The 16,445-nt window shown below is 47.3% G+C and overlaps 1 protein-coding gene across 1 annotated transcript in view; it reads left to right on the top strand.

Annotated features, from left to right (window-relative positions):
* Positions 1-16,445, top strand: part of SPAG17 (sperm associated antigen 17) — a gene marked incomplete at its 3' end in the record, with an annotated part of 95,503 nt that overhangs the window by 53,050 nt on the left and 26,008 nt on the right. Inside the window, exons 17-20 of the mRNA XM_015406391.1 lie at positions 5,072-5,226; positions 8,917-9,110; positions 11,770-11,852; positions 14,346-14,630. Of these exons, the coding sequence (XP_015261877.1) occupies positions 5,072-5,226; positions 8,917-9,110; positions 11,770-11,852; positions 14,346-14,630 (717 nt within the window). The remainder of the gene's footprint in view (positions 1-5,071; positions 5,227-8,916; positions 9,111-11,769; positions 11,853-14,345; positions 14,631-16,445) is intronic.

Below are 16,445 nucleotides of genomic sequence, written 5' to 3'. Positions count from 1 at the left end.
CTTCAGACCCCTGGAGGCCAGCACCGGCTCCCTCACCCAACGGTTCGTACATCCAGTCTTCGAGGTCTCGTCTGGAACTCCCCGTCTCGCCCGAACTTCCCGGCTCCGGGAACAAACCTTTGTCAAATAGGCTCTCTCGAAGTCCGCTACCTCGACGGGAGTACACTTCCCGGGTGCCTTGTGTGTTATACAAAGCCCAATCATCCTGCGCCTGGGTCTTCCGCGGGCCCCAATGCGAAGGGGTTGGAGGCGGCCAAGACAGGTGCGCAGGTAAGCGGGGAAACGTTCCCCCCACGGCACCCTCCAGCGAGGCTGCAGTCGTAGACACCAAAGGAGCGGAGGTAGGTGGGACTGATCCCGAGTCCCCCTCCGTTTTGAGTAGATCTCCCTCAGTCCCGCTCATGATCTTGCCAGATTCGGAACGATAGGAGAAAGAGAGTTCTAACAATATGTTGGATCCCCAAGCATCGAGAATAAATCCACGTTTTCAAGAAAAGCAAAATTTATTTCAAAGCGTTGGAAAGACACTCAAACACGTTCTTTGTTAGAACTGGGGATACACAGGTAGGGCAAGCATAATAAAGGAAATTCAAACAGACACAGATCCAATGAATAACATTCCCGCTGGCGGGCTAAAGAAACGGTTGCGCGCCCAGTCCATGAGAACCAGGCAGAACATCAGACAAAACACAGGTGCAGTTCCCAAGCGATAATCAGTGGCAAGCATTACAGCATCCTCTCCTCCACAAACCCTCCAGTAGATTATCTTAGGCATTCCAGCATAGAAGCAGAATAACAAGCCGGGTGCAACAGGGGAAGGATATGTACACAGAGGTCATAGAAACATAATGGCAGCTTGCTGACACCAACCCAATGAAGTGTAAAAACCTGTTAGGGAGTATTTCTCATTGGTCAATCCAACCCAAAAGTAGAATTTCTTCTTTCTAATTTGGATAGTAATGTCACTGGATGTGTGGCTCCCTTAGCTTTGGTGGCAGCACACGTACATCAGCAATTCTTTGAAATTAACATTGTGAATTATTTCAGTTACAAATGCATATTGGTCTGTATGACTTGAAGTCTAAACAAAGTCTAAAGAAATAAAATTTTATTGTACGACAGTCTTAACAATTTTAGGGGGGAAAGCCTGTCCCAAAATATAGTAAAGCAGCACTGCAAAGACATTAATTAGATCAGGGGTCCCTCATCTAGTATGGAGTTTTGGGGACGGAGAATGGATACCAATCACAAAATGGCTGCCATGGGGTACTGGGGCCAATCACAACATGTTGGGAGGTTGCAAGACGGTCATTCTCCTATGATGCTACTTCTGAATGGGTGCTCTCTGCAGAATCCTCCTGGTTCTTCTGAAGCACCTCCTGCTCCACTGAAGTGGAAGAAAACCAGGAGTGTCCATTTGCTTTGGGGAAGAGAATCTCTTAGGAAGAAGCAAATGAGCACTGAAAAACCCATTGGCGGGTGGTGTGGTGCACATAAGCACCATGTTGCAGATCACTGTTGGCGCACATAAACACCATGTTGGCAGAACTTTTCAGTTAGGAACCAAGTAACCAGTAGTACCAGCCAATTACCTCTATACCTTAGAACAGAAGTGTCAAATTCATTTGTCGCGAGAGCTGGATCTGACACAAATGTGACTTTGTCGGGCCAGGCCGGGCCATGCGTGCCATAAAACATAATATCAGGTACTGGAGATATAAACTTTATAAAGGACAGCAGTTGGTAAGCTCTGAGTTGGTGTGTCCTCGCCACAAGGCCCCATGGGCGGGGGGGGGGTCGTGCAGAGGAAGACCCGCAGGGGCAGACTGGAGAGCCAGTGGTGCAGCACTGGGTAGATGCTCCCACAGTGCCTGGAGGTGGGGCAGACCCCTTCCCCAGCCTGCTTCCTCACACCAGTTGCTCGCGGGCCGGATAAGAGCCCCGGATGGGCCGGTTCCAGCCTCCGGGCCTTATGTTTGACACCCCTTCCTTAGAATTTCCCAGATGCCTCAGAGCATTTATTTTGGTCCTTTTCAACATTCTGCCTGGAGCTCTGCTGCAAGGCAAACATCTAGATATCCCTCATTCCCACTGTTTATGTTTTTGCCAGCTGAATACCGTGGAAACATTTGAACACGTATTACTTCACTATCATTTTATAAGGATATTCATTCCCTTCATATTTTTTTGTTGTTCAGTCGCACAGTCGAGTCCGACTCTTTGCGACCCCATGGACCAGATCACACCAGGTCCTCCTGTCTTCCGCCGTCCTCTGAAGTTTGCTCAATTTCATGTTCGTTGCATCTATGACACTGTCTAACCATCTCATCCTTTGCCGTCCCCGTCTTCTTTGACCTTCAGTCTTTCCCAGCATCAGGGTCTTCTCCAGTGAGTGCTCCCTTCTCATTGGGTGGCCAAAGTATTTGAGCTTCAGTTTCATTATCTGGCCTTCCAGGGAACAGTCAGGGTTGATTTCTTTTAGGATTGACTGATTTGATCTTCTTGCAGTCCAAGGGACTCTCAAGAGTCTTCTCCAGCACCATAGTTCAAAAGAATCCATTCTTCGCGTTCGGCCTTCCTTATAGTTCAACTCTCGCAGCCATACATGACTACCGGGAATACCATTGCTTTGACCATGCGGACTTTTGTTGGCAGGGTGATGTTTCTACTTTTTATCATGCTGTTTAGGTTTGCCATCGCTTTCCTCCCAAAGAGCAGGCGTCTTTTAATTTCATGGCTGCTGTCACAGTCTGTGGTGATCTGGGATCCCAGGAACGTGAAGTCTGTCACCACTTCCACGACTTCCCCTTCTATTTGCCAAGGAGTGATGGGCCGGATGCCATGATCTTAGTTTTTTTGATGTTGAGCTTCAAGCCCACTTTTGCGCTCTCCTCTTTTACCCTGAGCAAGAGGCTCTTAAGGTCCTCTTCACTTTCTGCCATTAGAGTGGTATCGTCTGCATATCTGAGGTTGTTGATCTTTTCCCCAGCAATCTTAATTCCCGCTTGTGATTCATCCAGGCCAGCATTTCGCATGATGTACTCTGCATATATATTAAATAAGCAAGGTGACAATATACATCCTTGTCGTACTCCTTTTCCTATGCGAAACCAATCAGTTGTTCCATTTATCTAAGTTCCCAGACAGATCTTATAAATTTTACGCAGCCACTCTCCTTGCAGATTGCCTCCATGAAATTGCACATAACGTAGCCAAATTTTGCACTTTGGCTCAGCTGCTAAGGAAGCAGATGCTTCAGTCCTTTTCATTAACTGCTTTGTCTTACTAAAATTAGCACTTAAGTTCAGAATTTTAACTGTTTTCGTGTTTTATTTATGTTCAGCTTGTGCCCTTATGTTGTAGCTCGTTAGGAAAACAACCATGATATAATAACGAAGTCGTGGTTTAAACAATTAGAGAAAAATATTTTTCTGTGTCCTGTGTATAACAAATCATTGAAGTTGTTTCCTTTACAAAACATTAAAGTTGTTCCCTTTGACGTGCATGGTCTCAAATATCTTAATGACGGTGCAGTGTCACTGAAAAATATATCCAAAATTACATCCATTTTCTAACTTCACGACATAGAAACTTAAAAAAAAACTTTTAGTCTGAATACACCCTAAAACAGAAAACTAGATTTATTGCAGAGAAATTTAGTCTTTGCAAAATGTACCAAAAGGAGAAACTCGCCCTTTCATATTTTCACTGCAACTTAACGCTCTCTCTGTTAATCTAGCTCACGCCGTTTTGCTATGAGTGCAGCGGCTGTATGCTGTCCTTAAAAAATCCTCCCGCCAAACTGCTTCAGGTGCATTCTATTTACGTTGGCTGATCTTGGATCATAATAAATGAAATGAATGAGCGTCTGGTGGGGCAGTTCAAAAAAAGGCTTAGTGGAAGAAAAGAAAGTGAAGGAAGCAAAGGGGCTTGACAGACGGGACAGCGGAAGTGATTCCGGGCACCCCGAGCAACCTGGCTAAAGGGGAACAAGGCAGCTGGAAGCAAACGAGCAGCTTGCCTCGTTCTCGGGCGCTCAGCCTGTGTGTCTGGACTGGACTGTTTCACACTGGAGATGTGAGAGGGCTCCTCGTGTGATTGAACCTCTTCTCTGATTGGGGGGGGACATAGGAAACCAGCATATTGGGGGAGCTGGCTAAATTAGACTCGTGCTTCTCAACAGGCTAGTTTTCAGTGCGGAAGGCATTCCTTGGCAAGGAGCACTCAGTGACGTGAGCCCCCACCAGTAGTCACACCCCCTGTCGTATTTGGTAGTAACAGTTGTAATAGAAGAAGAGAAGAGATTGGATTTATACCCCACCCTTCACCACCCAAAGGTGTCTCAGAGCGGCTTACAGACTCCTTTCCAGATTCCATGCCATTCCTTCAATGGTCTGTGTTGGTCGTTTTATGGGTTTACCTGTTGCCTTAAGAATCTGTCAATGTGGTTTGGGCGAAGTGGATGATATTGAGCACTATTTACTGAGATGCTCATGGCACGAATCACTTAGGCAGAGATTTATATACCCTATTTTACCTTTGCACAATGGATTCTCAAAACAGGAGTTGGTTGTGTTTTGCTCTCTGATATGGATGTATATGTTACCAGCAGAATGTCCCTGTTTGCTTTGGCAGCAAAAAAGATAAGATTAAGCCTAGGATTCAGCGCAAGTTAGTGAAGGTATAACTTAATGTGATGTATACGGATTGTGTTTGTATTTATGTTTTGTTATGGCCAATGGCTAATACAATAAACTTGATGATGATGACTCCTTTCCCTCCCCCTCCCCACAACAGACACCCTGTGAGGTAGGTGGGGCTGAGAGAGCTCTTGACAGAAACTGCTCTTTTTCAAGAACAGCTCTTGTCAGAGCTACGGCTTGCCCAAGGTCATCCAGCCAGGTGGAAGTGGAGGAGTGGGGAATCAAACCCGGTTCTCCCAGATTAGAGTCCGCGCACTTAACCACTACACCAAACTGGCCAGTAATGGCAGTACTGTTACCACTTCTGTAACCATGCCCTTGGCAACAGCCGGGTTGTGATCATTTTCATTTTCCTCTCTCGTGCTCAGGTCCTTCACAGTGCAACCCAGAATTACCGGTGCATTGACTCCTACTATCACACTCAAGATAACTCCTTGCTGTTAGTCCTCCATAATCCCATGGACCGACGTCTTCAGTTTCAAGAGTCCTGGAATGTGGCATTGCACTCCGACGTTGGTTTCAGGTAAAAGGTTCCTCAGAGGGTGCCTCCGAACGCCGTGGGGCCTGTAGAAATGAAACATACCCCATGAATAAGGAGGTGGAAATGAATGATGATTGACTTTTGACGATGTCGTCGTGCTGAGAGACACGTGGTGAAGGTTGTGCTTGGCCAAACATGGTAGAAGAATACGGAGGGCCAGTGGCACGGCCAGCAACTTGGGTCTTCCCTCAGACCCCTCTGGTGGCTGTGCAGGTCCCGGAGGGCGACAAGGGGCATAAGCTGTGGTGCTACAGCCATTTCTATAGCAACATGCAGCATCGAGAAGACTTCTGTTATCATATATGGTTATAAGAACTTTTTAACGATTCAAGAAGGTGGGAAAGGGTAATTAACATATTTTAAGGGGAGCCCTGCTGGATAAGACCAAAGCTCTTCTAGTCTAGCAGCTTAATTCCAACAGTGACCAGCTTAGGGTTGCCTGATGGAACAACTTACTAGTGGTGGAGTCCTTTCCGGTGATGCAATGACATTGATGTGCTGACATCACTCCCTGTGTCCCTGAAAGTGATGTTAGCATGACACCAGGGACACTCTGGCATTTGGGACAAACTCTTGTTACCACCAGTGGCCTGTCTTCTTGTTGGGGGAAGTTAGCTATGAGACAGGGAAAGCCAGAGGGGTACCTGGGACCACACACCTATATATACCAAGGTCCAGTTCAGTAGGAAGACTCCAGATTGAAAGAGTGATTAAATAGTTTTATTAAAGAATTTCCCCGGTTACAGTCACACTAAGCAGTCAAGAAAGAGCATGCAATTCAGAACTAAGAAAAACAGAGGAGGATATGATAGCAATGATAGCAATGCCCATTGATGGTCCTACCAGAGCTGGCTAAATGGGTTTGATGACCATTGATGGTCCTACCAAGGTAGGTTGAATGGGTTCCCAGGCTTAGGCAAAAAGGGGGAAATGGGTCTCTGATTGGCGTCAGGAAGGATCACTGATGAAATTAATGTTTGATTAGTTTATCTTGGTATCCTGAGGGAGGGGACAGGAAGGACAGGTGCTGTGACAAAATAGGCATAGGTATCACAAAAGGGGGAATACGTGAAAGTTTGAAGACAGAGGAGGATTGCCAGGTGGCTACTGAATAGCTATGGAAATGCAGTTAACTTTACCTGGAGGAACTTGCACTTATTTCATATGCGTACCTTTGCTGGCTGGAAGGGGGAGACTGGAGATTGCTTCAAGGGATGCCTTGTGCAACCTGAAATTGAAACCCTTTTTGCAGAGCTTTGGCTAGATCTGTGGCACAGGTCAAGAGTGTCCTCTTTGACCTGACTTTGTGGGTCTCCGGTTCATGTCCAAAGTGGGGTGGCCCACAAGTAAGACTCTGTGGTTAAGCCATAGAGTTTTACCCTGTCTGTGTCTGGGGGGGGCCCTCCCTCCGCCATGTCAGGGTCTTCCCTTGACCTCTCCAGGCAGTGGAGTCCTCCGCAGGCCTCAGATAGGCTGGATACAAGCGGGGAGGAGGTTTACAGCACCCTCTTGGAGCCTTCCCAAACAGTCCAATTTATTGGGTCCATCAGCTCACACGACAGATGCATCTCTGTTGGGCTGGGGCCCCATTTTGGAGGTCTAAGGACTCAAGGGAGACGGCCTCTGTCCCATAAAAGATTTCATATTAATATGTTGGGATTACGCCCAGTTACCCTAACATCTTTCGCAGATATCTTGAAAGGGAAGAATGTGTTGGTTCAAACAGACAGTTCTTCCACAATGTTCTCCATCAACGAGCAGGGTGGTACTGGTTCCCTACCACTCTGTCGGGAGGCACAGGCTCTTTGGGAAACAGCTCTACAGATTCAAACAATACCTCAAGCTATCCCTATAGCGGACAGTCAGAATTCAGAGGCCGACAGGCTGAGCAGGTGCCTCGGCAGCACATACCGTATCAATTTATCAATACGGGATAAATACCTTTTTAAAGGTAAAGGTTCCCTTGCTCGAAAGCCAGTTGAATCCGGCTCTAGGGTTACGGTGCTCATCTCCGTTTCAAAGCCGAAGAGCCAGCGCTGTCCGAAGAAAGTTCCATGGTCATGTGGCCGGCATGACTAAACACCAAGGCGCACGGAACGCTGTTACCTTCCCACCGAAGCGGTACCTATTTATCTACTTGCAATTTCTTGCTTTCGAACTGCTAGGTTGGCAGGAGCTGGAACTAGAGGCGGGAGCTCACTCCGTCTTGCGGCACCCGGGTCTCGAACTGCTGAACTACCGACCTTCCACAGCCTGCGGCAGTTCAGCGTCTTAACCACTTGAGCCACCGCAGCTCCCTTTTACCTTTTACCAATATTCAAAACGTGGGGTTTCTCAAAGGTGTACCTATTTACCACTGCTCAGTCCACAAAGGCCCCAATGTTTTGTTCATGGGGTGGGAGAGACGAGCACTAGATTGGAGATGCTTTTCAGTTCAGTTAGAGACCCTTTACTATGTGTCCCCACCTTTCCCCACATTTGGCAGAACCCGAGCTATTCTCATTGCCCCATTCTCCCAGATTTGGTATGCATGGTCAAGGGAAACTATATATCTCCCCCGCAGGCACAAGACCTACAGACACAAGGGCAACTGTGGCACCACAGTGTAGACGGACTACATCTCACATCTTGGAGGTTCAGTCCTTAGATCAGTCGTTCTCCAATGAGGTTATAAAAGTATTATTACAGGCCAGAAAACCATCTTACTGTCAGAAATGGAACAGTTTCCAAACTTGGGTCCTGGATGAAGGAGACTGTCTGTTTATCTGCCTGTTAGCTGTGATATTAGATTATTTGTTCTCCTCGGCTCAAACAGGTCTTTCAATAACATCTATTAGAGTACACTCAGCAGCAATTTCAGCCTTCCATGGTGACGCGCAGGGTCACTTAGTGTTATCTGCTAAGTCAGCGGTTCTCGACCTGTGGGTCGCAACCCCTTTGGGGGTCGAACGACCCTTTCACAGGGAAAACACAAATTGTCGATGGTCTTATTGTTTTTGTGATTAATCACTATGCTTTCATTATGTTCAATTTGTAACAATGAAAATACATCCTGCATATCAGATATTTACATCACGATTCATAACAGTAGCAAAACTACAGTTATGAAGTAGCAACGAAAATAATTTTATGGTTGGGGGTCACCACAACACGAGGAACTGTATTAAAGGGTCGCAGCATTAGGAAGGTTGAGAACCACTGTGCTAAATTGTCCCAGTGTTTTCTAAAAGGCCTATGAAATACATTTCCTCCAGTCCTGTACGTAGCTCCACAATGGTCCCTGTCTTTAGTATTGTCTTCTCTAAAGAAGCCTCCTTTTGAACTTCTAGCCACATGTTCTTTAGCTTACCTGTCATGGCAGGCGGCATCCTCATACTTCTATGAGGAGAGTAAGTGGACTGTCAGCCTTGAGAATGGACTCACCAGTAAGTGTACAATTAACAAAATTTAAAAACTATTTATCCTATCCTTCTGCACAGTAAGATCCATCAAACTCAGAGTTGCAAAATTACTCAGCTGTCAGAGTTGCAAAATTACTTCACGGCATCGATAAGGAAGACATTTTTATAATTAAAAAAATAAGTCATAAAATGCGAACAAAACGTTTACTATTTCTGCATGAAATATTGTAATTGTTGGTAACGAGAAAAACTTGATAATCCCCCCCCCCAGGAATTATTTGGAATTGGTAGCTGGCTCTATCGGCGAGTGGATACTTCAAGAAGAAGTCAAATACCAGGAAGAAAAAATGGCGAAGGAACTGGAAGCACTTGCGTTAGCGAAAGAGATGGCGGAAAAACCTCCAGTTGAAACCAAGTCTCCGCCGTCCGGAAGAAAAGGTTCTTCCATTTCTAAGAGAAGCAAAGGTAGGTCCTCTTGCTTCTTTGCATTCTCGCTGTGTATCATTGTATAGCACAGTTCTGCGATGCACTTCTCCCAGGAGGGAGGTCATCCCGCTCCGTGGGCCAGAGGACATCCCGCTCCGTGGGCCGGAGAACATTTCCCCTCGAGACAGACACAGCACTCGCAATCTCAAAGAAAAAAAGTTGGGTTGGATCGGTGCGATTGCTGCTAGCATCATCAGCTGTCACACCAGTGACAAAAAATAAACATGAACATACAGAGTGTTTCTCAAGCTCAAATCCCAAGATTCACAGGAGGCTGTCTCTCTTTGACCCAATCCTTTAACTCAGGAGTCCTCAAACTTTTTAAACAGGGGGCCAGTTCACTGTCCCTCAGACCATTGGAGGGCCGGGGGTGGGGGCCGGGGGTGTCGCGGCGCGGAACTGAGAAGAGGACCACATCATGTGCTGATTGACTTGAGCCCTGATTGACTTGGGCCCTGAGTGCGGTGCACATTCCACACATGCTCACTGCGGGCCCAGGACGAGTCGGCTGCTAAGCAGGACAGGCAGCGGCGGCAAAAACACCCGGCGGGCCGGATAAATGTTTTCGGTGGGCCGCATGTGGCCCACGGGCCGTAGTTTGAGGACCCCTGCTTTAACTGTTGGGAGTGAGGGGACTCAGCATCCCTGGGCGTGGCCGGGGAGGAAGGGGGCGCTGCATCACTCTAAGGGAGTGGTCCTGTAAAGTAATACAGAAATTTTGGTCACAAATATGTACCAGTACCAACAATTTACTAAACATAGACTTACCTTTGTCACCGGAGTTGATGCTTCTCCGTCTCCGGCCGCAAGTTCGTCCACCTGAAGACACAAAGAAGTTAGTCAACCTGTTGGTAGTAGCAGCGAAGATAACTATAGCTAAGAACTGGAAAAGCAAAAATGCACCGACTATAGCTCAATGGATTAATAAAATTTGGGACATATTCATGTTAGAAAACATTTCAATATATGACACGGAAACAAAAACCGAGCGTGAGTTCTATAACCCTCTGAATATTTGGAATCCTATCTTAGGGAAGATAGTGCTAGAAAACTTCGAATGGGAAAGCATAGTTGAGGCAAAATATAAGATAATGTTATACAGTTGATATGGTGGTAGTCAATATTACTGGCTTCCAAAAGAAGGGGGAGGGTAGATAGGTATACATTGTTCGACCACTGTTTGTTGCGTGTGTTAAATGGGGTCTGGATATAGTGTATTAATCTCTGAATTGGATGCTTGTTAATGTTACGTATTGTATTTTATGGTTTTGAAAAGTTTTCAATAAAAATATCAAAAAAAAAAATCACTCTAAGGGAGTCTAGGTGTTCTCTCCTTGGATAGGATGCCTCTCTTTGTCTTAACCTGGGAGCTGCCCTCTGACCCCCTCCTCTCTCTTTTTGTCCTCTTACTTCCCATGGCCTTCCATGGAGATGCTTGTCTCTGCAGGTCTCTCTGTAGAGACAGTGCCCTCATACTCCCACGTATATGATGCCGGACAAGCTGGCCGTTTGTGATGGGGGAAGCACTCTTTAGATTAGGCCCCTTTTCTCTTCTTTCGACTGCAACCTGATCTACTTAAATAAATGTAAATTTACCTTTTTTGCCATATACTTCTTGGAAGATTTATTTACTGGACTCAGTATCACAAACTCTCGGCAAACTCTGCCATAATAACCAAATATCCCAATCTTACTTTCACACAGTTCTATCACATCGGATGTTCGAGCTTGTTCGATTCGTTAAAAAATTCAGAGAACCTCTAGTGGGGCACGGAGTTCCCCTGGAATTAGAACTGATCTCTAGACAACAGAGGTCATTTGCTGTAGAGGAAGCGGTAGCTTGGCGGGATAGACATCACTTCCTGTCTAAACTCCGTCCCCTCCCCAAACTCTATTTTCCATAGGCAGTGCCCCCAAACTTCCCGGAATTTCCCAAGCTGGAGTTGGCAACCATACGTAAAACTTTGATAGCATGTCTAAACTGGCCTTCATATAGGTAGGCAGAGAGTCAACCCACAGGCACAATCTCAGGTTGTGGTCACATGGTCATTTTGATTGGGTTTCACCACTGTTTCCCATCGCATTTAAAAGTGCTGATCAGACAGCCGGATCCGGATCCTGTATCGAAGTGGACTCGCCCCCACAATCCACCCGGTTTTCTAGCGCGTTTTCCAACACCGGGAAAATAGAGTACTTTCCTACTATTTGTGCTGTGAATCCGCAATTTCGCCTATCTGGACAGTCATCTTTCGGTATCAATGCGATTAGGTCATCTGGATGTCGTTCTTGTGTGTGTGTTTTTCCATCTTTCACCGTTGTGCGCATGATCAATCCTGTGCTGAGTCGATTAAGCGCATGAACGCTCAAGCGCATATATATAGACCAGCACTCGGTTGCATATTTATTATGAAGGGTAAATCAGAAATGTACTTTCAGAGGCAGAAGGTAACAAAACAGGAGGAAAAAAAATACAGTCTGTTAATTTACTTGGCATGAATCGCTTGCCATGAATGCAAGAACATTAGTAGTCAATCCACACTTCCTGAAGTTTGGCAATGCAAAAGCCTTTCACCGACCCAGCCGTCACTTTCTGTTACCTGTTTTCCAGTCTTCTTTATTCTTTCTTCCATTCTCAAAGGTGCTAAAAGTAAAGTGGAGATTTCTCCAGAGCCTCTCCCGGAGAAGGAAAAAAGCCTTTTCGTCAGAGAGGACTCTCTCAAGGTAAGGCAAGAAGAGCCCCAGTTTCGTTAATTCTGCGAAACATGTTCCGCTAGCGTGTCTTGTGTATTTGGTACCTAAGCAGATGTCCAGATCCACACTCCTGCAGTGGCAACAGCAGCATGAGGAATAAAAACGATGCTTGCATAGCCACATGCACAGAGGGACCCCTGACCAGGGCCAGCTCGAGGTGTTTCTGTGCCCTCGGTGAGGCTGCCTTGTGGTGCAGATGCCAACCTCCCGGTGGGGCCTGGAGACCTCTGGAGCCAGGCACCCTTTTGCTACTGCCTCCCTCGCCTCCCCCCCACACAGCTGTCAGACCCAGCGAGCACGCCCCACATGTTCCTGCAGCGCTCTCCAAGATGGAAGAGAGATTTCTCTCGTGCTCCGCTTCCGAAGGCAGTTTGGGAGGGAGGTGGGGGGATCCTTTCTCCAGGCGGGGGATGCTCACCGGATGCCTCTCCCCAATTAGCAAAGTGCTGACACTTAAAGAGCTGCTTGCGGGCTTTTGGTGGCGGGGGGGGGGGGAGGCACAGCTCGGCGCCCCATTCAGGGCCCAGCACTCTAGGCGAATGCCTAGTTCGCCTAGTGGGTGAGCCGGCCCTGCCCCTGACGATTTCCATTGCAGCCTCCATAGGATGGGCAAAATCCAGTTCTCAGACGTGACCTCAGATGCCTTTTCTGAACTAAGAAGGGTAGAGACGAGGTGATAAATGGCAAGCGCTCCAATGGTGCAACAGGCTTTCCTAAGAAAAGGGGTTGGCATCAGAGACACGAACAGTTAGGGCCGGTCAAGGCAACAAAGTACACCAGCCACGGTGCCGTGAGTAGGTCCAGCCTCATTCCGGAATCCTTCCCTCCCCTGCATAGGTTTGTAGGCTGGCACTGCAGGACCATCTGTTTGAGTCTGCACCACCAGCACAGAATGCAGCCAGAGGTCCTTTCTTCAAAGTAGAAGGCATCATGATAAAATCACAGTATTTTAAAAATAAATAAATGATAAAATCACAGCGAAGACCCCCGCCCCACGCCCACACACAATTCTTTGTTCTGCAAATGTATGCTTTGATTTGTACCCCACCTTCCTTCCCCGTGGGGATTCAGAAAAGTCTTTCTTTGTTCTCTCTTCCACTTTGTCCTCATAACAACCCTGTGAGGTAGGTTAGCCCGGAGCTTCCGTGGCAGCGGGGGGAGCGGAACCTGGGTGTCCCAGATCCTCTCGAGCGGGGCGCTGGCGAAGGCCAGTGAATCAGTGAAGAAGCCTGACCTATCCGGCTGTGTCCAGCAATGGAATGTTTTTCGTTTTGATTTGTTGTTCGCTGCCTTCCTCGTCGTAGACCAAATTATATTAATCATGGAGGCCTCTGTGGGTTTCTCTGCAACAAACTAATGCAGGTGCTCCTCTAGACTTACCTGGATACAACTGAAATACTCATGCAGTTCCCATTAAGTCATGCTTCTTTAGGGTTGCCAGTTCTGGCTGACAAGCCAGTGGGGGATTTACCAGGAGGCTCCGGGAGAGGGGAGGGGAGAAACACAACATCCCCTAGGGAAATCGCCATCTGGATCTTTTTGTCTTCACTAAAATTTTTACTAATGTTATGTATAAATTTCAACAACAACAACAACAACAACAACAACAACAATAATAATAATAATAATAATAATAATAATAATAATTCTTCTACCATAGAGTTTTGCCCAAAAACCAGTGCCCCCCCCCCGATATCACCAACATGCCTATGTCACTTTTGGGTGACGTGGGCACTTTGTTGTTTTTGGGGGGTAATTCCCCGCAGAGAGGAGCACCCCACTGCCATTTCCCCCTGCTTTCTGACAGCACTGAAGCAGGGGAGGGGCTCCAAACTGGGGCATCCCCCTCCCCCACCTAGGGAATGGCAACCCTATGCTTCCTTCAGTAGGAATGCCTGCAATGGATTGAATCCAGTGGGAAATTTCCCCTCCCCGTTTCAGATCTCTAACCTCCCCTTGTGCTGTTAATGGAGTCCTCCTGGCTTCCATGAGCACTCTTTGGGGGGGGGAGACATTTCGGGCTGCAGCAGGAGAGGGCAGGAAGGAAGTCCCATTCTGCTGACACCCTTCCTTTAGCTGAGATTTTCCATGGGATCCAAGCCCATCTTATTTCCTGAAACTAATTACATTCACGTGCCCTAATATGTAAAGTTACTTAAAAAAAAACCAGGGAAACTTTTAGACAGAACCATGAAGTGTAGACACCTCAAAGCAGCAATTACTTATTTCTACAATGGGCTTTTCCACATTCTCATTTTACTTGCTGTTAAGTTCCTGTTTCTTCGGAGTGGAGTTCCTGTACTGCACATTCTTTGCTCCCTCTAGTAGTCAATTTGATATTGGAGATAAGCTAGGGGGGAAACCCTGAAGAAACGGGAACTTGACATTGAGTAAAGGAGAATGCGGAGAAACCCAATGAAACAGAAGGCGAATTAACTGAATTTTCAAAAAACCTTTATACAGGCGTGGAAGGAAGAGCAGGAACGGCTGCTGGAAGAAGAACGGCTGAGAGAACTCAAAAAAGCCGAGAAGAAGGAAAAAGCCAGTAGCAAAAAAAAAGGCCAGGGTAAGGAAGCAGCCCCTGAAGAAGGGAAGTCTCCTAAGAACAAGTTGTCCAGGGATAAATCTAAATCACCCTCTAAATCTCCGGAGCTGAATAAGTCGCCGGAGGCTGAAGATCAGCCAAAGCTGCAGAAGTACAGTAAACAGATTATTCCACCTCTTCTTCCCCTGGCCAAGACTTACGAGGTAAGGCGACTCATGACTGCTCACTGGCCATTAGGAAGGGATGGATCTTTTTCGCATGGGGTGGGGGACCCAGGGCCTTCATTGGCTGCTGAGACTTGGACTTCCCCCCACAGTCAGGCTGATTTCGCACAAGGAGCTGCGCTGCCGTCACACCTCCCTTTGCCCCGTTTCCGCTGGTCAATTTCCCACTCAAAGCCACACGGACGCATTTTGACCCGCGGTTTCACCCGATTTTCCCCGCGGTTTCGTGATCCTCAAAAAACAGGATCATGAAGCCACGGGGGAAATCGGGCGAAGCCGTGGGTCAAAATGCGGCTTCGAGTGGGAAATTGACCAGTGGAAACAGGGCAAAGGGAGGCGCGATGGTGGCACAGCTCCTTGTGCAAAATCAGTCTCAGTCAGACTGTGTCCTAAATAGGGTTGGCAGTTCAGGGCTGGGAGAACCTGGAGGTCTTGGGGTTGTTGGAGCCTGGGGAGGGGAGGGTGTGGGGAGGGGAGGGGAGGGGACCTCAGTGGGGGATAATGCCATAGACTCCGCCCTCCAAAGCAGCCATTTTCTCCGGGGAAACTGATCTCGGTCATCTGGAGATCAGTTGTAATTCCAGCTCCGTAGGCCCAACCTGGAGGCTGGCAACCTCTCCAAAGGCTGTGAGCTAACTGCACGCACCATCCGAGTTATCTCTTCACACATTATGGAATACACGGGTTGGGCCTGGACCTCTAGACCTAACCTACAGACTCCCCTGTGAAAAGCTTCAAAGACAATGTGTTTGTGTTGGTCTCTGTCAGCTCTAGAACTGGGACTAGCTGTGTTTCAGCGCCGGAGGGAGTTCACAGCATCTCACCGTCTTATTTAAAAATATATATATATTGAATGAAAGGGGGACAAAACTAGTTGGCAACAGTGGCAAGTAACGAAAAACTCTGGTGAAACGATTGCTTGATTTTAGAACTGTACTGAGTACTTTTTCCTTTAAAATTTTTGGACACCAAATGGTGCTTCCGATACTCTTTAGCTGAAAGAATATTCGCGTTTATTGATCCCATTTGCTTCTGTTTTTTCCCAATGTGTTGCTGCCTCTGTACCATTTTATCTTCAGATTGCCCTTTCCCCCTTCTTCTTCCTAAATTAGTCACATAACCAATTCAAGCCAATTGGGGATCATATAGCGAAGGAGATATACCATTACACTTATGTAGCCAGTGTGGGCAAAGTCAACAGAGAGTGAGGGCAGTGGTTTGGATCCAGTTGTGATTTCCGCTAATGGGAGGGATTTTCTGCCAGTGGAATGGAACTTTCTCATCTCTCCTGCCCTGCTACAGCCCGAAGTGTTCCCCAGAGTTCTATTTCGGGGGCATAAACGTCACCTTGAGTTCAACAATATTAAAAATCGATAAAAGTTGGAGATCCCTTGGTGGCCTCCGCGACCAAATCCTTGATTAAAGGGAGGGGGTACGCGTTAGTAGTAGAGACTGCATTTAATCCCCTGTAGTCAGTGCATAAACGCAGCCCCCCATCCTTCTTCTTCCGGAAAAGGACCGGAGCGGCAAACGAGGACGAAGCAGGGCGGATGAAACCCCTGGCCAGGTTTTTATCGATGAACTTGCGTAACTCCAACTTTTCTGCCGGCCCCATGGCATAAATCCTCCCCTTGGGAAGTTTAGATCCTGGCAACAGTTCGATTCCGCAATCGGACTTGCGGTGCGGAGGTAGCTCGTCAGCCTCCTCCTCTCCAAAAACCTGTGCCAAGTCGTGATATTCGGGAGGCAGGGAAGCAAGCTCTTCTGCATTCAGCGAGGCACACGGGAAGTTTA

The sequence above is a fragment of the Gekko japonicus genome, unplaced genomic scaffold (genome assembly GCF_001447785.1).
Source record: "Gekko japonicus isolate JY-2015 unplaced genomic scaffold, Gekko_japonicus_V1.1 scaffold2758, whole genome shotgun sequence".
In the NCBI taxonomy this organism is placed as follows: Eukaryota; Metazoa; Chordata; class Lepidosauria; order Squamata; family Gekkonidae; genus Gekko; species Gekko japonicus.
Note: the sequence above shows the minus strand (reverse complement) of the source record. Positions and strands in the feature narration are given on the sequence as shown.